Source organism: Perca fluviatilis, chromosome 3 (genome assembly GCF_010015445.1).
Source record: "Perca fluviatilis chromosome 3, GENO_Pfluv_1.0, whole genome shotgun sequence".
Taxonomy (NCBI): Eukaryota; Metazoa; Chordata; class Actinopteri; order Perciformes; family Percidae; genus Perca; species Perca fluviatilis.
Genome location: NC_053114.1, coordinates 35,492,074 through 35,515,393, shown reverse-complemented (window position 1 = coordinate 35,515,393; position 23,320 = coordinate 35,492,074). Strand labels below are relative to the sequence as shown.

The 23,320-nt window shown below is 39.6% G+C and overlaps 1 protein-coding gene across 1 annotated transcript in view; it reads left to right on the top strand.

Annotated features, from left to right (window-relative positions):
* The window catches only part of slc6a2 (solute carrier family 6 member 2), a 34,404-nt gene that overhangs the window by 8,090 nt on the left and 2,994 nt on the right, over positions 1–23,320 (top strand). The window contains exons 4-13 of the mRNA XM_039795793.1: positions 1,097–1,334; positions 8,107–8,245; positions 8,839–8,973; positions 9,588–9,691; positions 11,776–11,900; positions 12,395–12,507; positions 19,714–19,842; positions 20,726–20,825; positions 21,501–21,601; positions 22,514–22,681. Coding sequence (XP_039651727.1) covers positions 1,097–1,334; positions 8,107–8,245; positions 8,839–8,973; positions 9,588–9,691; positions 11,776–11,900; positions 12,395–12,507; positions 19,714–19,842; positions 20,726–20,825; positions 21,501–21,601; positions 22,514–22,681 — 1,352 coding nt within the window. The remainder of the gene's footprint in view (positions 1–1,096; positions 1,335–8,106; positions 8,246–8,838; positions 8,974–9,587; positions 9,692–11,775; positions 11,901–12,394; positions 12,508–19,713; positions 19,843–20,725; positions 20,826–21,500; positions 21,602–22,513; positions 22,682–23,320) is intronic.

Sequence of the window (23,320 nt, the reverse complement as noted above, 5' to 3'; positions counted from 1 at the left end):
AAATTGACTGTAGAAGACTTTTGCCACTAAAAGTTGCTGAGGGATTGCTAAACTGGATCCAGCTAGTTAGACGCGTGCACTCAGAAATTACCACACAATTTAACTTTTTATTCATACAAAAACAAACAACGGGGTACATTCTACCTGACACGATACCACGAAAACTGTATGCTCATTCAGTGCCAATCACCCGCACCTTTGCTGGAGAGCTCACCTATATGGCTGCCAACGCGTCACCCAGTGTACGAAGACATATTGACACACACATAATTGGCTGTAACATTGACACTAACTTGAACTATTGTGAACTCGAAGGACTGATTTTGAAAATGTACGTTTATGATATAATGTAATTTTCCTTTAGAACAATATTTGTGTTTGTGTTGTCACCTTTAGAATTCATCTTATTCTATGGGTAATGTGTTCAGGCCAAGAGTGTGAAGGCAAAGTGCTTAGAGGCACTGTTAAGACAGATTTAGCATATTTCTAGATGAGTATGATGTTCAGTGCAGTAAGAAAAGTGTTGAAATTGGTTTAATATGTGTCAGAGAGTGAAATCATTATATTGGTAATTGCTTTAAAAAAAAGAAAAGGGCGATGTGATGTTCTTAGGAATATTACAGTATGTGTTCACAGTGAAACTACGCCACCTGGCGGAGGCACATAACTTACAGTCAATCAGCAAACAGGGAAATCTGTGCGTGTAAAAGCTTCAGTTTGTAAACAATATTGCTGTTCAGTAAGTCATTTTTCATCTGGTGCATAACTACACAAGAGAAACAGAGTTATGGGTGTTTCTAAAATTAATTAATTAATTCAATCAATGTTATCACACACAATAAAGCAAATATCACCCTGTTTCAATGTGTATCTGCATGTATCAGCAATACCGAGATGCAGCATGTATCTATACAAATTATTTGGAAACATTGCACATTATGAAACATATATTAACAGCAGAAAATGAATCAAACATGGTTGTCTCTAAAGAGAATGTGTATTAAGTCAATTTGCACTGGGCTGCAACTGCACTGAGCACAGTGTGAGTGTAAACCACCATTTTGTTCTTCTTCACTAATAACTCTGTGTTTCTCAGGTGTGGGCTATACTGTGATCCTCATAGCCCTGTATGTTGGCTTCTACTACAATGTCATCATTGCCTGGTCTCTCTACTACCTGTTCTCCTCCATGACCAATGAGCTGCCGTGGCTGAAATGTGGCAACATTTGGAACAGTGAGAACTGCACCGACCCCAAAGCCCTCAACGGATCCGTCCTCGGCAATGGAACATCTTACGCCAAGTACAAGATCACCCCGGCAGCTGAGTACTATGAGTGAGTGATTTCTGAAATTCAGAGTAATTCATTTATCAGAGAGTGACCTGTGTGGGCCATTGCATGATTTACATGTTATGCATCATTAGAAAAAAATGTAATAGAAAGACTTCAATCTGACTTTTTCCAATTTGAAAAGGAACATAACATCTTTGACATCACACCTATTGACAGACACAATTAAATTCCCTTCCAACACATTTTGCCAAACCAATAGCAAATTAACACATCAGATCAAGTAACGCACAGTCACACTGCTGTGCAATTTCTGTTGATCTAATGCATCTCTCTCTGGCAACGCTTTAACGAAAACTGAATTTATTCTGAAATCATTTGAAAATCAAAAGTCACGCTATTTGGTAAATGGGAAAATGCAGTAATCTGAATGACTGTTACACGGATAGATGCTGCTATTCAAATATTTTGATGATTACAGTACATTCATGAATGCAAAAAGATCAAAGCTTTGGCCTGCATGTAAATACAGCCGCTGTCTTCATAACACCATCTATGTTTGCATGTTTCATTCATTCTCTATTGTTGGATGTTTGTTTGATTTTGAGACTTTAAACTCACGCAAATTTGCTGAGTCAGTACTTTGAATACAGCCCACCCAAAAACAAACTGCTTCATATGGAAGTGAAGCTTTCATGTTTTGTTTCATGTTGTCTGAATTATACTAGAACAGTATGTACATCCGTGAGTGCACCAGTATTCACATGAACGCGGTAACCAGTCACTGAAACACGAGTAGAGGACTCCAAAATTAACCAGCCATAAATATTTGCACTATAAAAAGGTGTATACATAAAAAAGTTCAAATGCACTCTTTGAAGTGCATGAAAAAGCTCCAACTGTTTATACTTCAAAGACAGCCAGTTCTTCCCCAGCTTCTGTGAAGACTTGACTGTGCAGCCCAGAGGAAGTCTGTGGAGTGACTTGGACAGTAAAAGGGACACATGCTAAGCGTGACGCACAGAATACATTGAGCATGCATCTCTACAAAAAATGGAGCTTGTGTAAAGTTCCACTCCCATTCTGCTGGGCTGCACAGCCTCGTACAGTATGTTTATTTAATCAGTATGTCTGGATATCGTTTACACTTTGAGGAACCCTCGAACTTGATGTATTTTGAAGTATGTTAACACTTTTACTTAACGCGAGGTCAGCATTCACATAATAGCTCCAGCCTTGTGAATTACTACAGACTTTAAAAAAACTGATGCAATATTGCTCAAAGAGTAGACACGGTGCCTAAAATCAGAAGGCAGACTGTGTTTCAGGTTGACGATTACACCTGACTTATGGGAAATCAGTAGATGTGCATAGACAGACTAACGGCAATACGGTACTTCAAGACAGATCTTGCATGGGGTTAGGCTCTGTAGGGGACAATAAATCCTCCTGCTTACAGCTAGCTTTGTGCACAGAAGCAATGCCAAGGCACAGCATGAGAGAGTGAGGCCAACTGAGTCAACAATTCTCTTGCTTCACCTCTTACAATCTTCATCCACAAATCCTTTTGAGCCTATCATGTTCAGATATCATGAGCGTAGTTGCAAGAAAAAGTCAAACAAACTAATTTAAAATTGAACATTCTTTCAGACTTAGTTTACACCAGAGCTGGTGTGGAGTTTAGGCTGGATTACCGAGGTGCTTAATACAGTATACAGTATTACTATTGGGCTAACATTTTAGCTGATTTATTGCCTAAAATGTACAGTACAACAGGTTTTTCATTACCACAGACAAACATACCGTGCCTGATCATTCAGTTCATTAAAAGAACATGCAATTTCATTGATTCGCTCACACTGCAGATAATGGGATTGGGGCCATTATCAATGGCAATGAACATTGCATTAGAGAAAGATGAGACTACTTGGTGACACAGGTATTCTTATGACCTGTGGTAATGGATTTTTTGGCAAATTGGAGGCTGAGGTAGTTTCTCATTACATTGACATCTTTCAAATACTGTAATTGTAGTTATTTGATCCATTGTTGCTATAAAAAGCCGCCTAAATGTTTAAAGGAACACACCGATTTATTGGGACTTTAGCTTATTCAACGTATCCCCCAGAGTTAGATAAATCCATACATACCCTTCTCATCTCCATGCCTGTCGTAACTCTGTCTGACGCACCCACCGCAAGCCTAGTTAGCACAGAGAATATAGTTCCCAGTTTGTATACGGTTAGAAGATGGCTGTGTCTCATGTGACCTTGTTATTTGTACACGCTGTGACTATACAAATCACAACATGTAAATAGGACAATGTTGGCGTTATTTTGTCACTAATTTTGAGCAGTAGGCTAGTTGGAGCCGGTTACCTCCGGGATCTGTGCTAACTAGGCTAGCGGTGGGTGCGTCAGACAAGGTTACGACACGCAAGGAGATGAGAAGGGTATGTATGGACTTATCTAACTCTGGGGGATACGGTGAATAAGCTAAAGTCCCAATAAGTCGGCGTGTTCCGTTAAGCCTGTCCAACCCTGTATAGGTCGTTTGTGCAAGCAGCTCATAACGACCCATAATTACGTTTCTTGTTAGGCAGCAACCTTTTGTATATTTGCCCCAAATTATGTATAAGAAGGTGGCTGGGTCAAACAAACACGGTGTTTCACTCAGGAGGCCGGTCATTGTGTCCTGAGCGAAACCATAAGTCAACTGTCACTTTTTTTTAATTAACCAAGTTTTACTGACCTTAGTCTGTGAAGCAATGATGTCCGTGACGTCATGTTACATCTTCATTTTAAAAGTTGTATGTTACTCATTTTAAGCCATTTCCTAACCTAACTAAAACTAAAAGTTAAAGTGTACAACATGTTGAGAAGAACAAGCTGGTGTGACTTTACCATCATCATGTGACAGGGCTTGTTTGGAGCTATGTGAAGACATGTCCTCTGCCAAAAAGCTGACCTGGAAACAGAGATCCGGGCAATTCTCTGTAATTAATTTGATAACTTGTGCAGCCTGAAGAGATCAAAGAAACCTTCAAAACCTCCCAAATCACAGCATCACGCCTATGAACTCTACAGAATAAAGCTGTCTTAAAGGGTAACTACCGTTTTTTCAACCTGGACTCTATTTTCCTATGTTTTTGTGTCTAAGTGACTGACGGGAACAACAATCTTTGACATTGGTCCAGTATTAAGCAAGATCGCTGCAGTCGGCAGCGGCAAAACAAGCTACAATGTAAGTTAATAGGGCAATTGTCCAGCTTGTATTTACCTTCACAAAAGTGCTCTTTTTGCTGCTGACAGGCTCAGATTAATATTCTAAGTGCCTGACAAGATTATAGAAAGGATCCCTTCACAGATAGACCTTTGAAACCTCTTTGAGACCTTTCTGTTTAACCAGTAACAGCTCTGAAGTCTCTAGCACTAAACCTACCAGACTCCATTTAAAAAAGCAATACTTTTCGCGTGTATAGAGCCAACATATTTTCATATGTTAATAGATAAACTGTGTTCATTTCAACCAAAACTAGAGTTGTGATGGTTGGAAAAGTGGAAAGACGACCCAGAACGGCTTTTCATAGTTTTATTTTGTTTCTATCAACTTTGAATGAAGTGTATTTTACGATGCTAAAATGACTGTTTAAACATGTTTATTTACATGGAGTCTGGTAGGTTTAGCGAATGCAATTTCGCAGATGTTTTTATGTTTAAAAATAGGATCTCTTACTCTTTAACAGAAGGGTCGACCTCCTTAGAAATCCTTTCCATAATGTTGTCAGACACTTAGAATATTATCTAAGCCTGTCAGTGGCAAAACAAGCCCTTTTGTGAAAGTTAATACAAGCTGGACAATTGCCCTATTAACTTACATTATAGCTTGTTTTGCCGCTGCCGATGCAGCTGCGGTTACTGGACCAACAAATTGTTGTTTCCATCAGTCACTTAGACACAAAAACATAGGAAAATAGGGTCCAGGCTGAAAAAAACGGTAGTTACCCTTTAATGTTGTCTCATTGCTATTAAGGCATACAAATCATGAAGCAGTTCAGATGGGCTTTCAGAGAGTTCCAAATCTGCCAGTATGCTTCATCAGAAGGGCGTCGAAAATCTTTGGAAACCCCCTTCCTCCACACCTTTTGGACAGGGGATGGTTGCATCCATCATTTTCTGTAACTTTTTTCGAAACCGGTATCTGACATTCACGTCAACTCCAAGCAGTAGAGGGCCAGGTGTGTGGAGCTGAGAAAGTTAGCAGGGTTTAAACTTGTTTTTCAAGCTCTTTTGTTTATCTATTTTACTTCTGCCACTTTTTATCTCTACAACCGAGTGCAACACCATGACTGTCTTTTAGGATTCAAACAATTATCGCATCTCGCCCATCTCTACGACAGTTGGGTTTTTACCTTGCCTTTAAATGTGGCCTCTCAGAACAGCTATAAACACTTCTACATGTCGTAAGATCTAGTTCTTTTTAAGCATAACCAGGCCCTTAAGGTCACGGGCAAAAATCAAAATTCAGGCTGGCAGGTCTCAATTCTATAGCTGGGCTTTACGTAGGTAGTGTGTTTACACTGGAAAAGTAATCAAGTGGGTATACAAAGTGGACATGCATACTGTTATGCATATTTAATCTGCTTGAACATTGAGTTTGTGTGGCATTCATGGAAGCACACTATTGTCCCAGAAAGTATTACATCTTTGGACAAACACTGAGCTTTCTGTGTAAGTCCCCCTAATCAGTCAAGTAGCCATACAGTAATGTATATCCGATTCAGTTACAAAGTTTTCAGGAATAGAAAAAGAAAACGTTTGAAAGAAATGATGACAACAACTTGTTTCATTAGCATGGACCCATATCCCTTCTCTTTGTATCTAGCCTGAAGCAACCACATCTGATTTCATGTCAAGGATAACTAGACTTGATAAATGACCCTCATTTAAACAAAAAAATCTATTTACATAGACACTTGAAAATATTGCTTTCACTTCAATCGCACATGCCATGTAACACATTTGTTCAAAGAATTACATTTAAAATAACAAGTATAGTGCATTTGTAATTAATTAAATAAATCAGGTTGAAATGAAATAGAACCTAGATAGAACTTAGCTGTGTTTTGAAACTCAGGTCTGTAGTGCTTTTTATTTATATATTTTTGCATGCCCTATTTCACGTTCTGTAACCAACATTAAGACCAGACTGCATGCAATAGTGTGCCAGCCTAAAGTACACAGAGACCAACTAATGGTAACATTGAGTGTTAGGATAGCAGCTGAGTAACGATAAGAATAAATGTGTTTAGAGTAACTGGGCCAACGGGACCTTGATTGATGTTATAGTGATGTTATTTACTGGCAGTGCACTACTAATGCTATCAGATGTACAAGGAGGCCTTGAGGCATTACAACATAACACTACGAGGCCCTCAGGTCAGTGCATAGACTCTAAATTTCCCTCCACAAATAAACTGACGTATTCACGCCGCTATCTGCGTCCCCATGGACCCAGTAACTTTGAATTTATTATCAGCGACAGATAAGTAAATGATGAAGAGGAGTTTCACAGATCCTTTGGTCCCTTCGGATTGCATGTCTGAACATACTTTAGTTTGCGTGTTCCTGAGGGTGTTTTGTCTCGGGCTGTTGTGTAAGCAGTCTGAGTATCAGATCCAAATCCAGTTCCGCTGTTTATCCGTAACATCACATGCAAACTTTATTGTCTCTTTTTTGAGGAAAGTCTTGGGAAAAAAAAAAGTGAAGAGAAAGAACATATTGTCATGTATTACTGTAAGTCCATTTTCTTTCGTGGTTGGCTCTTTAAGTGAGCTGTAAAACATTTTCAACATAAGACAGTAATGCAGGTGAGCCCATAATGTCACCAGATGATAGGACAACATACTGAAAGCAGTGTCTAAATGAAGTGGCCGCAATAATTTGATGTATTGTATCACATAAACTTGGCCCTTACCCCACTATTATTATCTGAAGTTGGGTGCTTCCTTCCCACTACTCTGAGCAGACATTCAAAGAATGAGCTTGCAGCTGGGAAAAATATTTAGATAGGGATGGAAGAGACACCATTTTTCTTCCTTCGTTTCACTGTGGCAAAATAAAACACTTGATCCTTGATCTGACAGTAAGTGTTTGGTATTTAAAACCATTAAGCATTCAAAATCATTTTGTGTGTAGTTCGGTGAAAAAGAAAGACAAAATGTTCCAGTCAACAGATAACTGTATTTACCAGCTTCACTAAGCTTTCACCAAAGAATGTACTTTAGGTAAAGGATATTTATTCCACATTATTGTTGAAACAAATTTGAATTAATTTGTTGTAGGTCATTTAACTGAATAATTTGGCCAATGATGAACTGGGATGACATGGCAGTAACAGATTGGAAATGCTGGTTAAAGGTGGAATGCTGTAATGCATGTCCTAAGAGAGCATCTGTCCCATACTTCATTTCCCATCTTCACCTAAGACACCTACAGTGTGGGCTGTTTTGCTTAAACTCCCCTCAGCTGCTACAGAACCTGGGTGGGCCTGTTCTACGTCTTTAACAGTTAAGATGTAGCCAAAAGAAATAACATACCATACCATATAACAATGACATCACATTATATGTTCCTGGTAGTGCTTATCGTAGTTCTGTGACTTATAGGACACGATTTTATTATCTATTAATAATACAAAGCAATTATTGATTTCTCACTGATAAGAGTATACAGTATATCAGAATTAAAGAATGTCCAATGGATATCATGATACAGTATATATTCTTTCTGTTGTGTGTGTGGGTGTCTTTCTGCAGACGGGGTGTGCTACATCTCCATGAGAGTAGGGGTATCCAGGACCTGGGCCTGCCTCGCTGGGATTTGTCATTGTGTCTTGTGGTGGTGGTCTTCATCCTCTATTTCAGCCTGTGGAAAGGTGTCAAGTCCTCAGGGAAGGTACAGTCCTGGACCACCAAACAACAACCATTGTTACTTTCTCGATTTCTACTTCTTTTGCTTGAAAAAAAAATTAGAAGCCAAATCATTTTATGCCAACTATAATATCTGCACAAATGTTTGTAGCTGTGATACATTTCGCAGACATCTTGGAAAGCAGCTCAGTATAAACTGTCGGTACTGGGTCGAACAAGTCAGGAGTCAGTGATAAACATTGGACATAAACATGGAGACTATTTTCCCATTTATGCCCATAATGCTATATAATCTACTGGAGTTACTTGCAATAAAGCTACAAATTATAGCAAACATTGTGATTTTGAAGTTACAATCATAGTGTTTAAGTTATCATATCCACTACATATTGCATTACATATTGTACATACAGTATTGTTTCATGCTGTATAGGTGTAGCACATACCCTTACAACTCTAAGAGTCAGACAGTAAGAGAGGGGGAGTGGGACTTTTTCCACTTTTCTATTAATATATACTGTCGGCCACATTCTGATTCTGTTTATTGAAAGAATGGTTCAATGAAAATGGGCTGCATGATGTATTTTTTCCCCCTTTTATCTGTCTGTGTGTATTCAGGTGGTGTACATCACAGCTACAATGCCCTACGTGGTACTTTTTGTTTTGTTGATCCGAGGCATAACTCTACCAGGGTCCTGGGACGGTATCAAGGCCTACCTCCACATAGACTTCAAGCGGCTCAACAATCTAGAGGTTAGAGACACAACCCATCCATGGGTGTTGGAGAGATTTTGAATGGGTCCACATAGGATCAATAGTGAGAGCAATGAATGATTCTTGCTTTCAGTATGAAATCCCATGTTTCAATGTGTTAGTTGTGTTTTTTGTTGAATCTTTCCATTTATGTTAGACTCTATGAGTAACATGTACATCAAAGTCTAGCCTATGTGGATTTAGAGAGCCTTTTTGTCTGGGTTACTGTAATTTATTGGGAGGAGTATCTCAATCTCTGAGGGCTAAAGGCTAGATTCCCACTGGTGTCTCCCATACTGAATGTATGTATATGAATGAATGTACTCAATGCACACATACCTAAGATACAATCTTCCACTAGCTGAGTTGATGTATATGTGTTAGAGTTTAGGAAAAGTCAGTTATGTATAGCTTTAATTCACATGTTTTGCAAACCAGAGCCATGTGTTTTCCAAAGAAAGCTACACAGCTTGGTCAAAATAATTGAATGATGAAACTAATGACCTAAAAAATGAAAATCAGCATTTGCATATCTGTGTAGTATATTAGTCTGGATTGTTTTTAGGAATTCAAAAGCTTTTTCTTTTTTTTTCTTTTTTTCATATTTGCTCTAGGTGTGGATTGATGCTGCTACCCAGATATTCTACTCACTAGGAGCAGGATTTGGGGTGCTCATTGCTTTTGCCAGTTATAACAAATTCGACAACAACTGCTACAGGTAAGAGCTTGCACTTTATTTGTGATTTTTTTATAATCCAAAGCAAGCCCACAGCAACATAACATCCTGCTGTCTTTAAGCAGCTGGCCTCCTCCAGGATGTAACTGGATCAGGCAGCAGCAGAGGTGATGCTAATCTGTTGGGGGGAAAAAAAAGGCCCAGTTTTTAAAAAAAAAAAAAAAAAAAAGGGAAAAAAAGGGTTTTAAAAAAAAAAAAAAAATTTTTTTTTTTTTTTGTTGGTTTTTTTTTTTGGGTTTTTTTTCCAAAAAAAAAAAAAAAAGGGGGGGGGGGGGGAGCCACTTATCTTTTTCCACATTAATAGGTAGCGGTGGGGCTGTTGGAGGCAGACGCTGTTGGCAAAACAGCAGGTTATTCTATCATGTTTGTAAATTTACTACACCCAGCAGACAAAACTTATCTTGCTGAAGCTACTGAAAAACTGTTAATGCTGACATGATCTCGCTGCTGCAGTACAGCTATCTAAAAAATGGTTCTTATCAAATACGTCATCTCCCAACGGGGGAAATACTGTATAATGCAAAGTGTCATCAAAGAGGCTTCCAAGCTAAATCAGTACTGGACTGTAAGTAATTAGCATTATGGGCCCTTCCTCTCATGTCCTGTCCTCGTTTCCTCCACCTTCTTCAACCCCAGACGGGGCCTCCTGCCTTCCTCCCCTTTCATGTCCCATTTAGAAATGTGTGTGGACTGCCGGCAGGTGGAATTTGCATTATCAAATCTGAACTAGGTGAAAGGCAGCAACCCGGATGAGCCAGTGCTGTTAGAAAAATAGGCAATGAACACAGAATTGTGTTTGAATGCCCACACAGATGGAGGAAATCTGCATAATGTATAGTGCAGTGAGTGAGTAGCAGTGTGTCCTCCATTGATTCCTACCTGTAAGGAAAACACAACCCCAGGAACCAAGGAAAGAACATTTTATAGGTTTAAATAGGTTTTTTTTTCCTTGTCTGGTAGAAAACTGCCAGAGCAATCAGACGAGTACAAGATAAGGACGCAGCACTCCTGCCATTCTTTGTTGGTTATGTCTACAAGATTGTGTTAAATGCCTGCTTTTCAAAAGGTTCTGTGGCCTGCTGGACTTAAAATTCAAAATGCCCCGTCTCAATTATCAGTACAGTATATTCCAAATTGAACTTTTCGGTTATTTAAAATAAAAACTACAATTCAAAATGATCAGGAAATCATACTTAAAATAAAACTGAATCTTGAAATACTTTGTAGAACTACAAGCTAATTTGAATTATTCTGTTTAAATAACATTTCCAGAGCCTTGTACTTGAACTGGATAGCTTCCAGTTGTAAAATGAATATAAATTCCTTCTTTCTTTTGCCTAAACGATAATTACTCTGTAATTAATGTATTAGTTTGTCATATACAAGGCTTTAAGTGAGGCACAGGCTCTTGTGATGTAAAGCAGCACATGTGCATGTGTGTAATGACCTGATCGACCAAACTGAAGAGTAGGATTGAATAAAAACTGAAAAAAAGTTCTCGCCAAGGTTCTTATCACAGCCTGCACACAGTACAAAATGAAAAGGAAGGAAAAGTCAGTGTGGTAAGAAAATGCTTCATCAAGAGATATCTGTTCCTCAGCCCAGGGGGTGGCCATGGTCGAGATGACCCTGTTCAGTTTGTTAGACAACCGTAGGTTAGTGGCCACAGAACAGCACACTAATTACCTATCAAACCACCAAGAAGCAGAGAACAAAAGTTTCTCATTAAACTGAATATCCGATCTAAAACACAGTGTTTGGCAGACGATCAACCCATGGAAAACTTGAAAGATATCAAGTAACACATGGCCTCATTTTGACTTTGCATGTTCAGGTCAAAAGCATGCTACTGGCCTAATGTCTCTTTTAACAAGAGATAGTTTGTCCATGTAAAAAATTAAGTTGGTGACTCGCCAAGCTACAACTAAAAACAAAACTGTTGGAGATTATTAACATGGACCTTCAGGGTTGGACAGTTGTGGAGTTTAGACATGGAAAATGTACAGATAAAGAAACCCAGCTTTCTTTTGAACTTGTTTTTGTTGTTGTGTGTTTTCTTTTTGTAGGGACGCTCTCTTGACCAGCACTGTGAACTGCGTCACCAGTTTCTTCTCAGGGTTTGCCATCTTCTCTGTGCTTGGTTACATGGCTTACAAACATGGGGTGAAAATTGAAGATGTGGCAACAGAGGGTAAGTGCTGGTGTCCAAGGCCCTGTTCACACCTGGCATTAAAGACAATTCCGGCACAAAATTAACCTAGGGGTTAATAACACATGGGTACCGAGTCGACCGTTCTCTGGGATATGTTTTCATGCTTAATCGAATGTGACCAGTTTTACCGTGGAAGTGGAATGCTATTTTGAGCCTTGTTAGTGGTATAGAAATAGAGATTTATTTTTACTTTACCAATGCCCCGAGTACTAGCATTACAAGCTAATTAGCGGTTAGCGCTAAAAGTGGTTACATTCGATTAGCATGAAAACATATCCCAGAGAACGGTCGACTCGGTACACATGTGTTATTAACCACCAGGTTCATTTTGAGGATATTTTTTATCTTTTTTCTCACTTGCTATGACATTATTTATTGGTACAATATTTTGGTCATGCATACAAATTTGCACTTTGTAAACATTTATGAAAGTCATCACTTTTGTGTGTGTGTGTGTGTGTGTGTGTGTACAGGGGCTGGATTGGTGTTTATCATTTACCCTGAGGCAATTTCTACACTGCCTGGCTCAACATTTTGGGCTATTGTGTTCTTCATCATGTTGCTGACTCTGGGCATTGACAGCTCGGTGAGTCCCAACAACCACTACGACCACTTTACAAAACTCAATCATATTCTTATGACCTGAAGTAGAAATATCTTTAGCAGGATCACCACTCTGCTACATACATTTCCGTAAGTATAAAAGCACAAATACAAGAATAAGACGCAAGTTGAGTGTTGAATATTACGGATGAAATTCATGCATAAAAAAGGCTCTTCCTCTTAAACGAGGCACAGTTTCCCTTGTGTTTGATCCAGTGCTAAGAAAAACTACTCCCTTTACTGTGCCTGTACAGAACAGTGAAGACACAGTGTACTTTGAGACCCCTTTCGGTTTAGTAATGATGTCCACGTATCATGTTGGAAGACTTGCCCATTAAACCTGACATTTATTGGAACATAATGGTGCTTGCATACTCAGTGTGCAAGTTCATCTCTGAGGAACCGTGCTGTTTATTTTTCCCAAAGCACAAATTTGCTTTGAATTATGTGAGATTACCATGACTTATGTGAACAAGTCTGCTATAACATGCAGGTGCGCGGGAACCTATTTTAGAGCAGGGGTGCTGAATAACAAAATAACGGATGTCTGACGATTTCTCCCCCCATGAAATGTTTCGGATTTTGACAGCTAAAAACGTAATTTTAGCGCAGTGTATGGGTGAGAGTGAGAAGTTTTAGAAAAGTCCTGGGCAGCCACAAATTCCACTGTTACACAATTATGCGACAGCACTCGCCACTCCGACTCCACTGCGTGCACCCTAACATCACAGAAGCGCACTTGACATCATTAGCCTGTTTCAGTATATAGCTAAGGTAAATTACTTTTCTGATCGTCAAAACCACACCAGCGATGTTTAGCTTGGAAATATATACTAATAATCAGGCTGCAATAACCTTGCCACCAATTTCCTAACTTGTGCCTTCTCCACAGCAAATGTGTCCTAACCACGTCACAGCGGTTTCTGTTACACAAAACATATGCAATGAAAACAATCGTACTTACAGGCATTAGCTAGCCTAGAAATCTAGACGCACCCTAGCGGCAGAAAATGTAATTTTGCAGCCAGGGGGGTCCGTTGACTTGCGAGCTGGACAAACCAAACTCTAGTCAGGCCAATCACATCGTGTATAGAGTCGGTGGGCGGGCTTATGGCTGCTGCTGCTGGGAACAGCGGTCTTCTGGAAGACTTGTGGAGTTAAGCTTTTCTTTGAGAAAAGAACGGCACTGAAATCATTCTTAAAAAAGGAAGATGTGTTCGGAGTTTTGCCGACCAGATACAGCAAAAGTTTAATCTATCAACTAGTTTTGCTATCTTCTTCGTTGCTCTGCCTGGTTGTAGCGCTATCCTATTGCGTGCAGAGGGAATTTGAAAGACAACCGTTTATCCCGCCCCTCGGCTTGAGCCCTGTCAATGGTGAGTTCCCAGACCCAACATCTTGATGTGGGTCTGGCTTGTCAGGCTAGGCATTGCCCTCACAGGGAACGGAATTTAAAGCAACTTATTCTTTTTGCAGAATAACCAAAGTTTCAGGAGACAGTGAACCAGCGTGTAAACCATAGTTCTTTTCCACACATGAGCAGGAAGTAAGCTGAACATATTCCTGTATTTCAGGATAATTACCAATTGTGCCCAGTAGATGGCACTCAAACACAACAAATTACACAAGAAACGGCTTATCATTCATTCTCATCTCAGCTGAAAAGACCGTTGAAAAAGTTTCTGTCCCGAACCTCCTTCCAGGATAACTGAAGTTGCTTGGCTGACAGGGCTTTTCGAATCCTTCTGTAAAGTTATCGTTTGATGCTATGAAGGTGCTGCTAACATTAGCCGAGTTGCTTGCTAACGTTATTTCAGACACGGGCTTTTCAGCTGCCCCAACAGAGTTTGCCTCAGTGGTGGACGAAGAAACATCAACTGTAACATTTACAGATGAAATCTTGCTAATTTTAGCAGCATTACTATGCCGCATTAAGAAAAAATCTTGTATCCTTTTCTGCGACATATTCTTCTCTACAACTAACGTTCCAGTCAACTAGTCTTAGCCTGCTCGCTTCTCAGCGAGTCACGTCACTTGACTCAATTTCACTTTGACCAGTTATAACAGTTAATTTTTAGTAGGCTATATTCGAACCTATCCATAACCCTTTTGTGCCATTTGCCTCATTATTTGATATACAAAAATATAAATAATGTCATACAGCGAATTAGTAATTATTTAAAAAATATAAAATCCAGCTCCTGCCAACAGGGGGTGCTGCAGCACTCAGCACCCCCTTTCCCGCGCCCTTGATAACATTCCCAAAATTATTTTTTTTCTCTTTTAAACTTTCCCTGGTAGCATGGTTCAGGTTATGAGTGTTAAACGTACAATATGTAACTTTCTGCCGCTAGGGGTCTCTCAAAAACAATGGATTGTAAACACGGACTTTTGATGACGTTGGGAAGTTACATGGAATTATGGGAGTTGTAGTTTTTATTGTTAAACACCTTCGCTGGTTAGAATGCATCTGTTCACGGACGAGTTTACCCATTCAAGTTTATTCACATTACGTTTAGTAACGTTTATTCATGTCATTCTGATAAAATAGCTGCATTTTCCCCAACATAATTACGTTTTTCTTGATTCGATCTGTATTGGTAGCCAACGACCAGTTAGCTAGTGAGCCAGCAAGCTAACATTAGCCAGCAGCTAAAAACACAGTGACTATCACAATTTATTTCACATGTCAGTGTCACCTTTTGGATGGTTTCAACACCGGGCGGATGGGGTTTGTTGTAACGCTAGCTAGCTAGCTACTCAACAAGGCTGAGAGACGGGTGTGGGTGGGGATTGCCAGGGGAATCTCCCGCCGGGATGGCAAGGACGGTCGATGGCCATTGTGCAACAGCAGAACATCTCCAAGCTGCCCGGAACGATCTCCCCCTTCACTTTTCTTTAATCTTAACTATTCGTTTTGGTGCTTAACCCACCTTTTGACAGGTTAATTTAACTGTAAAGACAGCTAAACGTGAAGGGGGGAGAAATTCAGCAGGGAGGAGATTTACCGGTAGCGCTAATGGAGACGTCGCTAACATTATGGATGGCCGCTGTTGTGACTCGGATTTGGGTCTGGGTCTGATATGGTCTGTTTCCCGACGCTTCATTAAACTGCCGTTGGCGTCGTAAGCACCCGGCACCGGAGTTAAGTGCTGTATAGTACTTATAGTACTGTATGGATTGCTGTAATGATAGTGGCTGGCTGTTGGCTGGCTATGGGCTAACGGTAACTGGCTATTGCTACATGTCCCGGCTGTGTTGTCAGCTCTCATCCCAAATTAAGTCTCTTTGCACCAGGGGTGAGGCAGACAGACCGGGGTGTGCTAGCTGGCTAAATTAGCATTAGCTTAGTCGTCTATCTATACAGCTAACGTTAACATTACTGGTGAACCCTTTTGTGGGTTAGCCCAGCGCTGCTTTTATCCGTGGTGAAAACAATCACGCTACTAATAACTTTATGAGCGTGTTGAACGATGTTGTAACCCTATAATGTTATCCACCAATCATTAGCATTAACGTTAGCTACTTGTCAACCAACACATTGTAGTAACGTTAAGCTGGATCGATATTGATAAGTATCAATAAATAAGATCTCTGCTGTATTACTGTGTTGCAAAGTGGCATTTAATTAAACACAAAATGATGCCTTATGGCAGAAAAAGCAGTATTACTGTTAGGAGTATTTTTTTCTGTGACATTGTATGATTTACAATTACGCTCGAACGTATCATCTGGGTGCCGTGTTTTGACGGAAGTTACGAGTAACTAGAGGGTGAAAGGTTATATGACACCACTGACAGGCGACTATAGGAAACGTCCCGTGTCTGAAAATAAAATAACACATTTCTCTGGATTTGACATTTGGTGGAAACATTTGGGATAGTGGAACTACACAACTCAAAAAAATATATAACATAGGTATGGTTGTTTTTAGACATTTTAATGCAGAAATGTTACATATTGTACCTTTAACATATGCTGTTAATGTAACAGAAAGGTACTTTTAAATGATAAATACACATCCAGGCTGACTTAATATGTTTTATTCAACATAATAATACCAATGTGTTTGATATTTTGGATGGATACTGCCAACTGTTAAGCAGGGCAAATAATAAATTGTCCAGCACCTCTGCGGTTGGTAAACCTTTAAAACAATTATTAACTTTTGACGACTGAATGTGGGGGCAAGTTGTAGAATTTAAGTAAAAGGAGTTGAGTAATGTGGGCTAAACTATGTTTCATTGTGATCAGTGTAAAAGTGACTGTAAACAGTCTCCAGCAACAAAAACTTCCTTCTTTGACATTTCAAAAGCCAGAAGTAATTTAACAAAACATCTGCCCAATGACTCACTCAGGCACTAAATAAACAAAAGACAGTTTAATCACCTCCTATCTGTCAGCAATTTTCCCAAAGTAATTAACTTATCTTCTCAATCATTTAACAAGTAGATCAGATGAAGACCATGTCAGTACTTTAAACTGTAATGTACTAGGTATGTGTATTTTGTTCTATGTCTGTGCCTGTACTTCATTATTAGGCTGATGTTAGTCACGCATTGCCAGACTTTCCTCCGCAGCACTGCCAAGGAGGGTCTGGCAAGTCCACACAGCATTCCAGGATGGGAGAAAAACGTGCTCTGGTTTAATGGTATTTCTTTAAACCAATCACAATCATCATGGGTGGCGCTAAGCGCTGTGCAGAGCAATGGCACCTCTGCAAAATAGCCTCAGAAAGGAACTTGTTTTGACAGAACGTTTATGTTCAAAAGTTGTTTTAGTCGTGGAAAAGAAAACTCAGATTGGACAGATAGTCTAGCTAGCTGTCTGGATTTACCCTGCAGAGATCTGAGAAAAGGTTAACCATAGTCCTCATAAATCGACCGGAGATTAACATGCCAACACAAAGGAAACCCAAGGCAAAGGATATCCGGCCTAAATGAGTGAAATCCGGCGGAATTTCTGTCGGCAAGGGAGCAATCCCGGAAGTGAAACATTGTGGATCTAGACTGATGTAGGATCCAAGACACATTCACAGCCAGGCACGGACTGGGGCTAAAAAACATCCCTGAACTTTCTCCCAAATAGGCCCATCATCCGGCCATTCGCCCCTACCCGTGCGCAACAGACACTAGCCAGGATGTCCTGATACTATGCCACAATATTGTAGACTATTTCAGAAATTATTAAACACGTTAAGTTTGACAGAACTAAATGGCACGATAATTTTCATAATCATGATTAACACCCATGTTGATAGCTGACTATACAATTCGCTAAGATAGAGATAAAGGCAGCCTATTATAATTTTTCATGGCACTTACCAGTACCTCTTGCTGATGTGAAATTAACTCTGTAAGCTTTTTGCATTTTGCTGCATCAGTCTTGAGAGACTTGGACCTTTTTTCTTTGAATTTTTCCCATCCACCTTTCTCCTTACGTTTTCTGCTAGCCATTGTCACGTCTAATGATGTAGGCCTATAGACTGGGTAAACCCAGCCCGATCTGCCGCCGATTTGATTTCGCCCTGTAATGTTTAATCTTACAAGATTGAGCTTGGTCTGGTGATAGCCTGACTAGGCTTTTTTTACACGTAGCATATTGTGATCGTATTAGCGTCCCCTGCTGTTGGCTGTTAATATCGCTTTATTAGACTTTTTTTGTGCCGACGGCCATCGGTTGGATGATCGTTCTGGACTTTTCCCAGCCCTGGTTGGATAATAAAGTTCTTTTCTGTCCAACTAGGTAAAAATTGAAAGCAATTCCTATCAACCTGTATTAATGCACATATGATGTTGTAATTGCAAAATGACCCAATCAAAAGTATGTTTGGTTGGAAATTGCTAAACCACTGTAAAAAGTTAAATTTACTTATGCCAATCTGACATAAAGGACTTTAGGGTACAGTTTGTATCAGCATACTTAAGAATCTTTAAAAGTTAATCCTTAACATTTTTGTCATGTTGAAGGTCTAAAGCAGTGAACGTCAACTGGCGGCCCGCGGGCCACATCCGCAGAATAATCATGAATTCACAAAATGTAAAGAGGAAAAAACGCGTTCTGTTATTTATCATTTCAAGCATTTAGAGCAAAAACCCAGCCCCCTGTATTTGCATCTCTATTCACATGCTGGGATGCCCGAGCTCCACATACACGGCTGAGCCGAGATGTGTGTGCATTAAAACACGCAGCACCTGACTGGGAACGATACAGAGAGAGTTACCAACGGCCGCTGGGGCAGATGAACTCACGCTAGTCTCTTTTATGTAAATAGGCTACAATTAAACCTTCGTGAGCAAAAAGTCAATACTGATCAATGCACTCACCTGTGTAGACTGGCATAAACATGTAGAAAGCGATATATCAATCTGCTCTGTCTGCTCAGTCCACTCTTGTCCACCGCGCTGTTTTACGCAAACACAGCTCTACTCTGCAAATAGCAAATTTTTACAAACATGCTAAAACAAAAGCTATCGGTTTTTAGTCTAACTGTTTATCTTAGTTTGCCGGGAATCTGGAAATTTGGACAAAGTCTTGTGAACCTCACTGCTGGCTGAACAAACCAAACTCCGCTGGAGCGGTAAATCTATGGAGGTATTATAAGTGGCCACTTAATATGCACGTGAATGACGCAATCGTTATGTTCGAGTTCTTCATTCTTGATGATGATGATGCTGGTTGTATTATTTTGCAACAGCATCTTTCATTGAAAATGAGGCATACATGACGAGTGCATAGCCTGCTTGTCATTGTCATTCATCATTAAAGCTGGGCTTTTGGCTTTTCCACATCAACTTTTCCCTTCAGCCTCTATGACAGTGACATGTTTACCCGACAACAGCCATTTCTTTCTGCAAGCATTTTCCACCAATCAGGATGCTGCATACTACAATAATGTTTCCATAATCACAGACTTTAACCATCACTCCTCAGTGAACTGCCTCCTAGCCTGAGATCTTTTTCTTGTTAAAGAGCCAGTTATCATTATGGAGTTTCCATGTTTTTTCTGGCCCTTGAAAAAATGTAGTTGATGACCCCTGCTCTAAAGGGATCTCTTCTGGCTAAACCATTGTCAGAATACAAAACTGACTGTAATCCTCAATTAAAGTCTAGTTATAGTGTCTATTAGAACATTTTAATTGGGTAGACATTTCTGAGTCTCACGTCTTTCTCTGTTTGTATCCACCAGATGGGTGGCATGGAGGCAGTCATCACAGGCCTATCAGATGACTTCAAGATCCTCAAGAGACACAGGAAAATGTTCACCTTCGCCACTGCCTTTGGAACCTTCCTGGTTGCACTATTCTGCATTACTAATGTCAGTAAAACTTTAAATGCAATACTTGAATGAAGTACTTGTCAAAGCGCCACTTTAGACATCATGCCAGCTGATGCAATGCTTCAAATTTTCTTTCAAAATCAGGTTTTGTATTCTTTTCAGCCATGCACAACTGTACAAAGAACAACATTCGCTACAATATTAGCCATTTCACAGCAAGAAATATTGTTTTAAAATATTTCAATTTGTTGGTACTCCTCTGTAATGACTTAAGGGATGGCATGTAGTCTCAAAACATGATTAATAAGAGCTTTAAACTGGATGTGACCGCTGCCTGGTAGGAAGTATTCAAGTCTCATGATGATGTTATGTCGTCACAGTGAAGTTTCAGGAAAAATATACCAGAACTCTTTCAAAGGAAAGATCAAAAACCCTCTTGCATAACACTCTGATGACAAATTAGAATTTAGTTAAAGTTGTAGGCGGGAAGGAAATGTTTAATTTTCTCTGTAGTCCCTATTCATTCAGATTGCATCAGCACAAGGGGGAAATGCTAACCGTAAATAGAAATACAGACTTTGGTGATTCACATGGTTTCTGTCCTTTATCAAATCAATGAAATTATTGTGTACGATTAACGATGCCTTTCTCATGCTATTTCCGTTGCACAAGATACAGATTGTACCACTTCAGATACAAACCAAGGATTTATTGTACAACATCTCCAATACACACGACAATCCGTTCTTCGTCCTCTTCAAAGTGCACTTTAAGTCACCTCAAACGGCAAAACAACCATATACATGTATTAATCTGAGAGGCCATTGCTTATTGACTGCACACAAGGGTCCACTTCTCTTCAAAGGTGAAGATTTATAGACCACACACACTAAACTTTCTCTTCTTCTTTCCCTCTCTGTAGGGTGGGATCTACGTGCTGACCCTGTTAGATAAGTATGCAGCAGGGACTTCTATACTATTTGCGGTGTTGATCGAGGCCATTGGAGTTTCATGGTTTTACGGTATGAAGTTCTACAGTACTTTGGTATTAAATTGATTTTGTTTTTACAATTACTTCTACTTATTTATATGATGTACTCTTATTCCATTACAAAATGACATTGACAACGTTAGTCATGACGTTACAAAATGAGAATGAAATTAGCAAGATAAAACTGACACATCTTATCCGCTCAACCATTCTCGCCCTCAATGTAAAAAACAACAACACAGTGAAACATGTAAGATGACAGAAGAATAGTCAGTGACAAAAATATTGAAGAAGAAAAAAAAAAAGCAGGCCAAGTTGATTAGTTTTTAATTTTAAGATTTTGCAAGGCAAAAACTATGAAGACCAAGATCATAAATGTAATCATAAAATTAGGTTTAGTTATTGTAACTTACATAGTGTCACATTTCTGGAACAACAAAGTTCTGATCAATGTTAGAGCCTGTCGACTTTATCTCTGTGTACTTTCACGTATGCAGTGCAGGGGTGAGCAAGGAAATAAAACAAAGTCATAAGATTGCATGCGAGAAGACACACAGTTGCAGGTCTATCAATCCTAGTCTATCTCGTCACCATCTGTAGACATTTAGAAAAGGGTCATGAGTTATATCAGCTCAGGGTCAGACCACGTCAGACCAAAACAACTTTTTTTTTACTTTTGCTCTGTAACTTCTCACGCTCACTCCAGGTGTGGACCGCTTCAGCGAAGATATCGAGCGAATGATGGGCTTCAAGCCAGGTCTCTACTGGAGGCTATGCTGGAAATTTGTCAGCCCCGCTTTTCTGCTGGTGAGAGGAATAAAAAAACATTGAAGTAGTTACATTTAGCTGGTTTTCCTGAACAGGAATAATGTCTGATTCCAGACGAAAGCTGTATGAAGGAATCAGTTATTACAGCATGCAGGAAATACGTTAGTGTGCTTGTCAGTGACGCAGGGATTTAACGTAGAATTAGAATTGCAGCCCTATTAGAATCAATAGCTAAAGTAAAGTAATGTAATAAAGTGTGTGGCACACTGGAAAAAAAGCATTGACCAACCACCACAGGGTGCAGCAATGGTGCTTCTGGCTTGTACCCATAGGGAAGGTGGGCTCATGGAGGTCAGTTTAAACCTCAGTACGAGTTCTTCACTGGCAGGTGAAATAAGTAGCTTGCGACTCCACGTGCATAAGAGCAAGCACATGACAGTCACGTGCTTCCTCTAATACAAATGGTTGTCTACACCGTCCCCTGGACAACTGTGTAAATGTGTAACACGGGCTGCAATGCAGGAGAATTGGTCATTCCACATTGTGAGTAAAAGGGGCAAATTAAAAATGAATTACCATTATTTACCGATATATTTTGGTCTTTGCTTTTGTACTCTAAAAGAGTAGACATGCTTGTCAAAAAATTGCTACTTAATGGAGTGCAACAATTACATGCGGCCTCTCTGTTAAGTGAGCGTTTTCATCATGCACAATTGTGCTCGTGACATTGGAGATGAGTAATGTGATCGAGAAACCAATGATGCAACACCACACCCTACCAATTATAATCCACTTTATCCAACCTTTTACTTGCAGATCCATGGATGTGCACTGCAATTATTTTAATAAAGAGACGTTGAACATTACAAGCAGCACTAATACAAACAGATGTAACACTCCTTATGTGTCTGTTTCTCTTTTTTTCCTTTCTCTCTCTTGTGTCTATCACAGTTTGTTGTAATCGCCAGTACTGTGACATCGTCAGGCCTAAAGTATGATGAGTACATCTTCCCTAATTGGTCCAACGTAGTTGGCTGGTGTGTTGCCATGTCCTCCATGCTGTTTGTCCCCTGCTATGCCATATACAAATTCTGCAGCGTACCAGGAACATTCAAAGAGGTCAGTATCAAAACATTTGTGTACACAGGGTACAAAAAATACATTGTAAGCTAGATATGTTTAGTATATATATAAAATACACTGACTTAAATTGCTGTCAGCATGATCACTGAAGAGGAGGGAATACTGTTAAAACTTTTTTGAATGACACAAGCACTTGGTGAGAACAGTTTGTACTTACATATATGGTACAAATAAAATAGGATCTCACACACAATGTACTGGTAAACAGTACAGTTGTGCCTAAAGGGCATACAGCATGTTCTTCTTTTTAACAAAACTTAAAAATAGCAATCTAATTTAGGAGAGAACTTTCCACTCTCAACTTGATGAAAATGGCACTGTGAGAACACTTTCAAATGAAATGATTGCTTCAAAGCATTGAGAGTTTATGATCACAATCATCAAAGCACCAGAGAGCTATTTTCATCCCTCAGCAGTCAACCAGTGTCAGCTTCACTCTACTGTAACACTTATCACATCGCATTGGTATTTCCCGTTGGTACTCAGGGTTTAAGAATCTTTTCAGGTTCTCAAGTTTTGACTGTCTCCTCCTCATAATAACCAGTGTAAACATCTCTGACCTTCTTTATAAGGATTCCTCACAGGTTCCAAAAAGCATTGGCATAATTTTGTCAG